This window comes from Lemur catta, chromosome 5 (genome assembly GCF_020740605.2).
Source record: "Lemur catta isolate mLemCat1 chromosome 5, mLemCat1.pri, whole genome shotgun sequence".
NCBI classification, from domain to species: Eukaryota; Metazoa; Chordata; class Mammalia; order Primates; family Lemuridae; genus Lemur; species Lemur catta.
The window spans coordinates 66,373,406-66,385,788 of NC_059132.1; the positions used below are offsets into that span (position 1 = coordinate 66,373,406).

Genomic DNA, 12,383 nt, shown 5'->3' on the forward strand with positions numbered 1-12,383 from the left:
ATGTGGCTATCCAATTTTCCCAGCACCGTTTATTGAATAAGGATTCTTTTCCCTAGTGTATGTTTTTGTATGCTTTGTCAAAAAGTAGATGGCTATATTAGGATGGTTTTATATCTGGGTTTTCAGTTCTGTTTCATTGGTCTAATCCTCTGTCCTTGTGCCAGTACCATGCTGTTTTATTACTATAGCCTTGTCGTATAGCTTGAAGTGTGGTAAATTAATGCCTCCCAATTTGTTCTTTTTGCTTAAGATTGCTTTTGCTTTACGGGGTCTTCTCTGGTTCCATATGAAGCATAGAATTATTTTTTCTAGATCTGCAAAAAATGATGTTGGTATTTTAATGGGGATTGCATTGAATCTGTAGATCACTTTGGGTAGTATGGACATTTTAACAATGTTGATTCTGCCAACCCATGAGCATGGTATGATTTCCCACCTGTTTATATCCTCTGCTATTTCCTTCCTTAGTGTTTCGTAATTCTCCCTGTAGAGGTCTTTCACCTTCTTAGTTAAATATATTCCTAGGTATTTTATTTTCTTTGTGCTATTGTGAAGGGTATTGAGTCTTCGATTTGATTCTCAGTTTGATTGTTGTTGGTGTATAGGAATGCTACTGATTTGTGTACATTGATTTTGTAACCTGAGACTTTGTTGGATTTATTTATCAATTCCAGTAGTCTCATGGCACAATCTTTGGGGTATTCTAGATACAAGATCACATCGTTAGCAAAAAGCGATAGTTTGACCTTTTCTGCCCCCATTTGGATGCTCTTGATTTCCTCCTTTTGTTTGATTGCTCTGGCTGTGCACTTAATGTTACATCTTCAGAGATGTGTATAGCATTTTAAATGGAAAATTTATATCTGATTTTTTTAAGGTAAATTATTGAAGCTGGAAGATCATTAATGCTTTCTTTATATTATAGGAGCTACCTTCTGTAGAAGAACTCACTATTATTCTGCCTGAAGATATTGAATTAAAGCCTCTTGGGGTGGTTTCAAGCATTATTGAACAACTAGGTATGTAAATAATTTTATTAATAAAAATTACCTATATCTAAACATGTACTAATATTTGAATCAAGGACTTTATATAGTAAATTTTCTTTAAGTGGGTAATAATATTTTATTTTATGGCCATTAAGTTTGAAGGAGTAAAATTCAGTTTTTACTTATACAAATGATATGTAGTTTCTTTATAGAAATTTAAAAGTTTGCTTTTACTGACATACCTTCTCCAGAATTTTCTTTGATTTGGTATATTAGTTTTCTAATGCTACTATAACAAATTACCACAAAGTTAGTAACTTAGCAACAACACAAATTTATTATCTTACAGTTCTATAAGTCTGATATGGGCCTCAGTGGGCTAAAATCAAGGTGTCTAGCAGGGCTACCTTTCTTTCTGTAGGTTCTTGGGGATAATCTGCTTCTTTGTTTCTTGTGGCCTCTAGAGCCTGCCCATGTTCCTTGGCTTATGGCACTCTTCCTTCATCCTTGAAGCCAATGATGTAGCATTTCTCTTTGAGCCTTCTATCATTATCATGTCTCTCTCTGACCATATCTGGAAAGGTTCTCTGCTTTTAATAACTTTTTACGTTGATCCGGTCTGTATAATCTAAGATAATTTCCCCTATTTTACGGTTTTTAACCTTAACTCCCATATGGGAAGGCTCTTTCTTATATGTAAGGTAACATATTTACGTATTTCAGGGATTAGATGGCAGCTATCTTTGGGGGAGTCATTCTGCCTACCACCTTTGATTTTATTTTATAAACATGTAAATTAGAAAGTTCTGTAATTTAATACTGTCATTAATGGCATGAAATATGAAGCTGTTGGATTATGTGAGCACTGGATATTTTAGATTTCATTAGCCCCAACACGTGAGGTAGGCTTATGAGAAGCCTTGAAGTTAATGTAGGTACCATTAGCTCGTAGCAAGACACACCTGATAATAGAACTCAGCACTGACCAAGTCGTGGGATTTTAGAACTGGAAAAGGATCTAGATTGCTCACCAACCCCCTTAGTTTATAGGACCTATGGAACACAGAATAATTCAAGTTATTTGTTCTTATAATCAGTTGTATAATGAGTCTGTGTTAGAAATGGGACTCTATCCTTTGACATTTTTTGTAACAGTGTCCATATCAATATCTTTTAGAATTAATACTTATATAATTTTGTAATTTTTCAATTTATTAATCAAAATTCAGATTAAGTCTTTTTTTCAAAAATCATATTATTAAAACGCTTTACATGATTCCTAAGTAATCATTTACTAGTTTCTGAATTATCTTATGGTATTTAATACTATGCATAGATTAATCAAGCAGGTAACTAATTTCTTGATTGTATAGTATGCATTAAGTATTTATTAGACTTGATATGTACAGAAAAATTTTAGGTCATAATGTTGATTCTCAAGGAAATAAATGTAAAGTGTGTAATATACATGGAATAATGCTTTTTAAAGATACTGTATTGACCAGCACATTGTAATAGACTAACAAAATTCTCAAGTTGGTGGGAAAACAGTGAATGAATCAAAATCTGCACTTGCTACTATTGCATACTACTGTTTTGAAAGCCTAGAATACCTAACATTTGGACCAAATTACAAAAAAATAAACCATAAGTATTAGTACATTAGGCAAAAATAATCTATGAATTCAAGTAAGAACCTAAAGAGGAAAGGGACTAATTAGATAATATCTATCTAGATAGAAGTGGAGAGATGGCATGAAATTAATGATCTTGTCCTAATTCATTCTTTCAGAGTATTAGTTTGAGAGCTTTTGAAAATTTTTATTAATATATGGTACAAACTCTTATTTGTACCCATCTACCTGAAATTGCCTGACATCTAGAGTTAATTGTCAGAAGAGAATGAGTCTGAAAACACAGTTGCTTGTGTTATAGGAAGAGCATAGGAACTGGTGATGACTGTGTGAAATTGACCAAGTGCTAATGTTAACAAGGGCTCTCTTGAGTCCTGTTTTCTTACCTTTCTATAAGATGAGAGTATGAGATTAGGTGATTTTCAGCTTTCATGTAATTTGACTCTTCTGGGACGGGATTATGGAAAGGTGATGATTGCAAATGAATTGTTAGTGCTTACTGTAATTATCAATCCTTTCTCATCATCTATTCCAGAAGCAGATTTAATTCAAAAAATGTTGACCCTTGATCTGTTAATTTATGTGTATGTTTAGAACTTAGAAATACTAACTGTTGAAATTAATTGGGATACAAAAGAAATTCTTTGAATTAATTTTAATAATCTGAGCTAATATAAATATATTCTCTAAGTGGGCATGGCATTATCTGTGCAAGGTAACACAAGCAGCAGGAAAGGTTTGTAAAACGGAATATTCTTGCTTGTTGCTCTAATTTTCTAAGAAGTATGTGTGTGTGTGTCAGTGTCATTGTGGTAGATCAGTTGTTCAATATTTGTGGCACTTACAAGAATTAGAGATTATGCTAGACCAGTGGGATAATGCTTATGTTTTTTGAGGAGGGAGGTTCGATGTAATGATAAAAATTACTGTGAGCTCTATCACTTTACTTCATCTATTTGAAGGAAGATGTTTTTGTGAAGCCTTTAATTTAACTTTTTCATATGTGAGTAAGTAATCGATGCTTCGTAGAAAAGAATTCTAATGGGAATTTTAAGGCTAAAATGTAATTATACCATTTTTGGTAAAAATTGCTTGAGAAAATGTACACAGTTTGCACTTGTTAACTCTTTAATGGGTGATTTAAATTTTCTGTGAGATTTTATGTTTTAATTTTTTTTTTAGAATTGTAGCTTTTTATTATATATTAAACACAAATATGTACAGTTCTTCTAGTACTATTTGATAATCGGTAGACTATGTTTACTGAAGAAGAATAATTTATGAGGTATATAATCCCACTGTAAATTTTATTTTAAGTTATGTGGAATTAAAGCCTAGAAATTCATTCTCTTCTGATTAAATCCTGAAGCAATATATTTTGTTTTATTTTTTAGTAATAATTGAATCAGTGACTAACCTACCTCCAGTTAATGAGGAGACGGTAATTTTTAAAAGTGATCGACAAGCCGCAGGAAAGGTTTGTAAAAAAAATTCAAGTCTTATAAGTTATTCTTTTTTTTATTGTTGATTGGTTTTCTGACTTTTCCTATCAGTCCTCAGAAGCACTGATTAATTTTAGTAGATGAGCAATCTAGAGCTCTCGTTTTAATACATTCTTGATTTCCTTCAGTACTTTGTGGCTATCTGTAAATTGGTTTAATATTGCTTATTACTGTTTTCTGTGTGAGTCATTAAATACACATATATAGAATTCTTTCCTAATGTTTGTCAGGTACTTTTTTTTTTAGACTTTGATCTCCTCAGGTGGAAGCTTAGTGTGGAATCTTTTTCAAGTTGAAAAAGATTTTAGTGACAGCAATGAAGTGTCTTTGTAAGCACATTCTGGGGAATTATGGATATGTATACAAAATCACTATAAGGTTGGGTCCCTTTTTACGTCTTAGTAATGGAATAACCTTGTGTGTCCGTCCCTAATATGGAGAGAACCACACACTTTATCCAGCATGTAGGCAATTTGGAGCAGTTAGCAGAAGACATAAAACCTTCTAAGATCAAGAATATAAATACTAAGTGTTCCTTTCCTGACAACAGGGACAGAGTTATATTCACCTCAGTGTTCCCCACTGTACTTAGTACAGTCCTTTGTAAATTATATGTGCCAAGTAGATGTGTATTGATTGAAAATAAGCAAACAAATAAGAAACCAGCTATTATCTTTGGAGAAACAGCTTACTGGGGTTTAGCTTTCCCCAGATGAGCAGCACTTGGCTTCTTTTGTTGTTGTTGTAGGAGATATAATTAATTTGTAAATCAGAAAAAAGCAAGTCTTTTAAGTGATATTATTGGGTCAACTCATAACCTTCCCTGTTTCTGCCTTTTCCTACTATTCCATTCTAACAAAAATTAGAAAGAGATCAGGTTTTTATCTAGGTTCTGCCACCTTTCACTACCTACATTTGTTTTTTAGGTTGACAGGCCAGTTTACCAAAGAGTGGTAAGTCACTTAGGATTGCAGAGCAATTAGTGGCAGAATTAACTGAAGTCTAGAGCTAATATTTTTTGGCAATTCTTGAGACAGTTTGTGAGGAGAGAAAAGACTTGTTAGTGACTGAAGGGTGGTGTACTTTTTTCCTTTCAAATATCTAGGTTTAGTATTTTTGGTATAAGTGTGTGTCTCAGTATTTTGATTCAGAAGTAGTAGTACTGTGGTGTGGTACAGACTCTATTTACTGCCAGTGCCTCTGTAAGGGCTTGGAGGCTTTGTCTTGGAGAGTGTTCAGAGAGAAAAGTAATGGGAAATGAATAGATTACAATGCTGTGAGTAACTCTCTGTGCTCATTGGTCTACTTTAGGAGAAACCAATTTTCTGCTCTGGCAAAAACAAAACATTTCTTGCTACTCTTAAGAGAATAGTAGCAGGAGGAGGGGAGGGGAGAAGAGGCAAAGGAAACATATCTTGATTTTCTGAATATGAAGTGAAGGCATTAAAGCTGATTGATTCTTTTTATTTGTGATCTTCATGACAGTTGCCTTTTTTCTCTTAGTAGCTAACTTAGGCAATTTTAGTTTCAAAATACCCAGCATTTTGGTAATTAAAACCTCTAAACTGATATTTTTTTAATATCTCCTACTACATGTGAATTTCTATATGTGTGACTAATAATATTAATATTCAGCTTTCTGTCATTTAGCTTTGAAAGGAGTCAGTTAAAAATATAATGTTTACACCTCTAACTTTAGTTATATGGCATAAGTCTACTGGCAAAAATTAAATCTATTTCTAAACTTTACATAGAATGCTTTGTAAATTGGAAAGGTGACAAGTCTTTCAAAACTATTTGATTATAAATCTAAGCACCTTGAAATGATTCTCCAAAATAGTGGCGGGAGTAGGTAGTGTTAGAGAGTATCTGTTAACCAAACCAGTGACCAGAATGTGAAATGAAATCTCTTTTAGATTATTAGCATGTCTTATCTAGATACTAAATTAGTTTTACCTTCAATAGCAAGCCATTGCATATCTTTTGTTTTCCTTCTTCTCTTCAGTAACAACAATAATAGCCGCAGTGATGTTTCATATTCCTTATCTTTTTAATTTCACTGAAACCCTGCAAGGGAAGTTGAGCTGTCTCCATTTTAAAACTGAGAAAATGTGCTAAAAAGTCACAAAGCTAAAATGGAACAAAATTGAGATCACACCCAGGTTCATTTCCCTTTCACCTCCCTTTTGGAGTCCTGTCTGTGCATGTCCGGCCTGCTGGTTCTGGCAGGCCCTGGCTGCTGGAACTTTTGCCATGTTGCATACAGAACATCTAAGTCCAGCCTATGCTGTAGAATGAGAATTTGGGGGACTGCGTGTATGGCATGACCACTCTGCTTGTTAGGTTTTTTTCCAGCAGACACAATGTTCTGTCTGTACAGTGTTGTAGTAGTAGTAGTATGTGTTAACCTCTTTGTATGACAGGAATCCTTTGAGATCTTTTAGCAGAAAAATAATGCGTTTGAATAAGAGATGATAAATATTACCAGCTAGAGCCAAGTGAAAGGACACTTTCAACACCAACCTCTTAAATAACAGAACAAGTATAAAACATTAGTTGGATAAAATTTTTGTATGCATGTTCCATGGTGAGCAGGTCTGTGCAACCTACCCTCAAAGTCCAAGGAAGCTGAGAGGCTGAAGAAAGAGGCTGACATAATCTAGTTTCTCAGGAAGAAACATTCAGTAGGGCTTTATGAACAGAAGCTATGTCCTGGGCAGCTGTAAGACCCTATGGTGGAACCCTGTGTGGGGAGTTAGCTATGCTCCCCACAAAGGTCCGGGTCCCTCAGACAGGGGTCATCGCAAAGGATGAAAAAATAGTAGGAAACAGAAATAAAAATAATACGGAGAGCCAAAAATATAGCTTATAAAGTAAAGATTTATGAAGATAGATAAAGCAGGGTGCCCGGAAGGTTACATCCTTTCCCGACAAAATGCAACAAAGACTGAAGTTTTACACAGATACTTATAGGGCAGATATAGGTTCTCAGTTGCCAAGGGCAACAGGATTTACATAACGATAGGTAGTTTGGTTTAGGGTCAAAGGTCTTCTAAAAGGCTCTACATATCCTTTAACTAACTCTATCCAGGTAAACAATGACTTATAAAATCTTCTTAGGGCAAACTTCTAAGTTTATGATATGGCTATTACTTTAGCAAAAACAGAGACATCGTGGCTCTGGTTATTGTGTGTTAGAACAGAGATTTCAGAAGGCAAGCATAAGCTGTCTCTTAAGCTATTTACTTTAACTGCATGGTTCTGTCTGGGCCCGGCCTTGGGCAGCAGCATATCTGTTTAATCAGTTCTCAGCATATCTATTTGATCAGCTCTCCTCCCCAGTGGTCTGTCTTTGTTGATCAGCTCTGGCAACCTATGGCGCTAGGCAATACCTGCCTTGTCTTTCAAAACAGGTGAAAGCCATAGGCCCAGATTGCAGCTTGGCCTTGGAATGCAGCTGCTACTGACCATTGAGAGGCCCTCCTGAGGCGAGGCAGCTTTTGATATGCGAACTAACACGTTTACATTTTCCTTTAGGGCAAAGCCTTGCTTGACTTCTGAAATCATATCTGTCTCTAAAAATATATGGGGCATTTCTATAAATCAATAATTCTTAGGCTCAGCAACCCTGCACTGTTTCACCCGAAACCCATGGCTTATATACCATAGGGGAGGAATGTGTAGGACAAGTGAAGTCCACCCCTTAGGGAAAGGCAAGAATGCTATGTGAATCTGCCTACAGGCAGGATGTGCTCTAACAGTAGAAATCTTAGAGGCAATCCCCGAATAGGGGCAGATTAGCATCCAAGATGAAGTTGCTTTAACCTCCACAATGCATGTTTCTACAGAATATATGCTGTTACGTAAGATGTAAAGGAAGCTGCTTGCCCACCTCAAAGTGAATGTTTCAGATGTTACTCTCCTAAATTCTGTTTCTTATACTCTCTGTTACTTCCTTTGCTTTTATCTCGAGTCAGTTAGTATGGAAGTAACAAAATCCCTACAGTTGGGTGGAGTGACTGAGCAGGGGTGTCAGTTCCTCATATGGAGCTGTGTGAGAAGTGGGGTGGCCTGAGCCCTGCTGTGTCTAAAGTTGCTCTTTACACTTTAGCTTTCAGGTATTAGTTAACCTAAACTCTACAGTTTAAGGCTCGTAGTTATTTAAAATATCGTTAAATCCTTCTTTTCTGTTAACTCTGAGCTAGCTAAATTGCTCATGTGAACTCAGTCAAGTTTTCCTGTGACTATTTGAGGTAGGCCCATAAATACGTATCCACAGTGGGGAATGCTGTGTACTAATGCCATGGTATAGCTTCCTATAACCTACTGTCTGTGGTACTATTTTACTTAAAACTTTATGATTTCATTATAACTGTGGCTCATAAATACTTTAGATACTGGGAACAAGCAACTAAAAAAGTAATGCTTTGCTTTTATCCAAGAATTTTGAATGTCATTTACATTTTAGTTCAAACCCAACTCTGCATAAACCTCCGGCTGGTAAGGAATTTCTCCAGTGAAATCATTTTTCGCACTTAGGAAATGGAATCCTGCTATCCCAGGAAACAAGTCTCTGGGAAACAGCCTTATGTACCAGGTTGCAAACAATAATTATTTTACCTCGGATTACTGGATACAAAGGAAACTTTAAAAGATATTTATCTCTGTGCAAACTTTAAGAATTGGGTTTGTCCATATTCATTAAGGGAGTTAAAAATTTTTGAATTGTTTTTAAGACTTTTTTTAAGTGAATGTAAGACAATATATTTACTATAATATACCCAGTGTAGGCCAGTCAGGGTGGCACAACAGGATAGCCCTTCTTCCCTTTGCAGTTCTCACTGGAAGAGGTCTGCTCTTTTAATCTAAACCTTTTCGAGGCATATTTCTTGCTATTTTCTTAAATTATTTGTTTTTGCCTTTAAAATAAAATAAATTTTAAAAGCTTCAAATTTCTGATGCTTTTGATATTATTTCAGAATGTATTGGCACTTTAATTGTTTTTAATGTCACTTCTTGTTTTTATAGTAATGTGTAACCTTTAGAATGGTGGTGTCCTGATGGGTGAGCTGTTTTATGCCTTAGTGAAAACTATTATTAATAAATGCTTGAATGCTATACTAAAGATCATAAGATAAGACTTACTATCAAAAGTCAAGAACTGGGGATGTGATAAAACAACCACTTTCAGCAAGTTAGTATAAATTGCTCCAGGCTATTTGGAAAGCTACTTAGTAATTTACATCAAGAGTTTTAATAATTAATTATACTTTTGGCTCCAATAATTCCACCCCTCACAAATCAATTTTTAGGAAGTCTGATAAATTGGGATTTACATATAGAGATGTCCATTATGGCATCATGTATTATACTGAACAAATTGGAAGCAGCCTAAATGTCCTATAGCATAAGACAAGTTAAATAAATTGTGGTAAATCTGTACAGGAATATTTCACAGACACTAAAATTATACTTAATGAAGAATATTTATAACATGGAAAACCTTAATGCACCTTTGGTTTTATATTTAAAACTACAGATAGTAGTTTAATGTAGCCTTAAATGTAGTCTCAAAGAAAAATGTATTCATCGAAAAAAGACTGGAAAAAAATCTACACCGACCTTGGTCATAGTCTAGTCTCTATAATATATGTGTATTTTTTATCAGAAACATACTTTTTAAAATTCAGGTGTTTATTTTGAGAAGAGTTTGAAACCAAGAGGTTTCATCATTTATAAAACATTTACAGAAATAAAATATGTGGCTGTGCTGAAAGTAGTTCTTTTACTTAAAAGTTAAAGACTGTAGCATGTTTGCTTATTTAGAAATAAATAACTTCAAGTTCAAATCTACTTTTTAAATTAGAAAAAGTCATAGTTTAATTTTACAAAAATCTTAACACTCTGTGGAAACAGCAACAGTGATTTAACACCTATTGAAACCAGAAGCTTGCTTTTATGTTTCCCACCCAAATGGAGATAGCATCTTATTTCTCAAAAATTACCAATTGTAATTCTTTCTTTATATCTCACAACTTAAATTAGCAATAATTTTTTTAAAAAATTATAATTTTCATCTGGTTGGTACCACCAAAATGATTTGAATTTGAAAAGGAAAAAACTTGTTACAGTTGTTTTAAATTCATAGAAAGGACATCTGGAATGAGCTAATGCATTTAGAATCAACATATGAATACTTCAAGTATATAAAAATGATTTAGATATAAATTATTTTATTTCTCTAACAAAATTACCTTGATTTAGCAATTATCAGTGATATTTTGTAAAAGACAATATTGCTACCTTTTCAAATAATTATATGTTAAAAGAGACTTTTATGTTTCTTATATTTTATAGATATTTGAGATATTTGGACCTGTTGCACATCCATTTTATGTGCTACGGTTTAATTCTTCAGATCATATTGAGACTAAAGGTATTAAAATAAAAGAGACTATGTATTTTGCTCCATCAATGAAAGACTTCACCCAATATATATTCACAGAAAAACTTAAACAGTAAGTACTTTATTGATATGTTTTTCTTTGCCTATCCAACCTTTATATTTTAGGAATAATTCTCAGTGATACTAGTTTCTTAATTAGTTAAATGGTGTCTATCTTCCAAAGAGTTCATTTATATCTTCTATATCTTTTGCCCAAAATGAAATGATCACCCACTGGAAGCATATTTGAGCCATGTAAATTTTCTGAATTCTAGTTCATTGTTTCTTCCATTATATACTTTCTTTTATACATATGCAATATTATTAATAGCATTACTACTTTTTAAAAATTTTTAGTTTTAAATAAAATTTTCTTTGGATTATATTCATAGTCTTAATGAAATTTTACAATTTTCAAGAGAAAAAATGAGTATATCTCAGGTTGCTTATAAATTTATAGAAGGGACAATTAAAATGTGTCCCTCAGAAATTATGTATAAAGCCATGGTGTGTGAGGTTGACTTAACCAACAAACCAGCCTGTGGCATGTGGCTAGGAGTATTTCTGTTTATTTGGGCTCCCACTGGTTAATTATGTATTTTTCAAGTGTTACATTGCCAAGTGTTAGTTCTAGAACTGTTTATATCGGTTGAACTTGTTATTATAATTATGTAATTTAGCTTTTCATATAAACAAATGACATGAGTTTAAGTGGAATAGATTTTTTTAAATAAAAGTAAGTTGATTACTTTGGAAAGTGTAATGAATATGAGCCACTAAAAATATTGTCAAATTAGAAGAAAAGACTGCCAAAGATTGGCAAACGGAAAGGGAATCTTAAATCCAAAAAGACTTTGTGCTTAGTTTGACATGCAAATTCCTATTAGTTCCAGCTCTCCTTTTATTGGAAACTTGAAACATAGGTGATGCAGTTTAATAGATGTGGTTTTGGCGGAAAATACAAAGGAACTTCATTTGGTAAGGGGTAGCCTTGGTACTATGTCGGAAGTACTGCTGCCAGTTGTATGGCATAAGAAGGTCTTTTTATGCTACTTACAGATTAAATCAAGTCTCTGAATTTCATTTATTTCAGAGATGAAAATTTTTGGTCCTGATGATTGATTAGAGTCATGTTTAAGAATCCACCTGATTATCTGAAGGAACATTTTGCCTAAGTTATTCTTCAGACTGTGTAAGGTTAATTTTCCTAAGTAACTCTGACAAGAAAGATGAATTAAATAGATGTAAAGCGATAAAGATTTTAATGTGTTTTAAAATAATATGTAGCATTTCATTCTGCTTTGAATATTTGGACAGTGCTGTGGGTATGCTGTATGTTTAGCTTTTAACCAATTAAATATTTTAGCTTAAAACACATGAGCTTGAAAAGGTTTTCCAAATGTATTTATTAAATAGATTTTAAATAATAGGTGCAGTCTTTGTTTTTTATTTGCAATTCTCCTGGAAAGAAATCAGAATAAACCAAAGAATTGGGAAATTAGGCCTATCCTGTAGAAGCCCCACTTGGCAAAGACTATTCTGTTCTAGACTGAATTTTGATGTTGTCGTGGGAATTCAGTGGTGTACTGTGCCTTTATGGTAGAGAAGTTCAGCTCCCTTTCAACTTGCTGGTCTCTAGTAAGGCAATTTAATCTTAGCTTCCTATGTATTTACTGTGTTTTAAAAGTGCCTTTTCAAATGTAGCCTGATCTTCCCTTTAGCAGATTTTGATTATCTGTGATAGGTGCACTAGTTGGGGCATTTTTCCCCATTTATGTCTTTAATTCCAGGCTAAGGGCACTGCAGGTCATGA

The 12,383-nt window shown here is 33.8% G+C and overlaps 1 protein-coding gene across 1 annotated transcript in view; it reads left to right on the forward strand.

The window, feature by feature from the left end:
* NAF1 (nuclear assembly factor 1 ribonucleoprotein) overlaps positions 1-12,383 on the forward strand; it is a 38,470-nt gene that overhangs the window by 16,250 nt on the left and 9,837 nt on the right. The window contains exons 3-5 of the mRNA XM_045552063.1: positions 926-1,019; positions 4,018-4,100; positions 10,483-10,643. Coding sequence (XP_045408019.1) covers positions 926-1,019; positions 4,018-4,100; positions 10,483-10,643 — 338 coding nt within the window. The remainder of the gene's footprint in view (positions 1-925; positions 1,020-4,017; positions 4,101-10,482; positions 10,644-12,383) is intronic.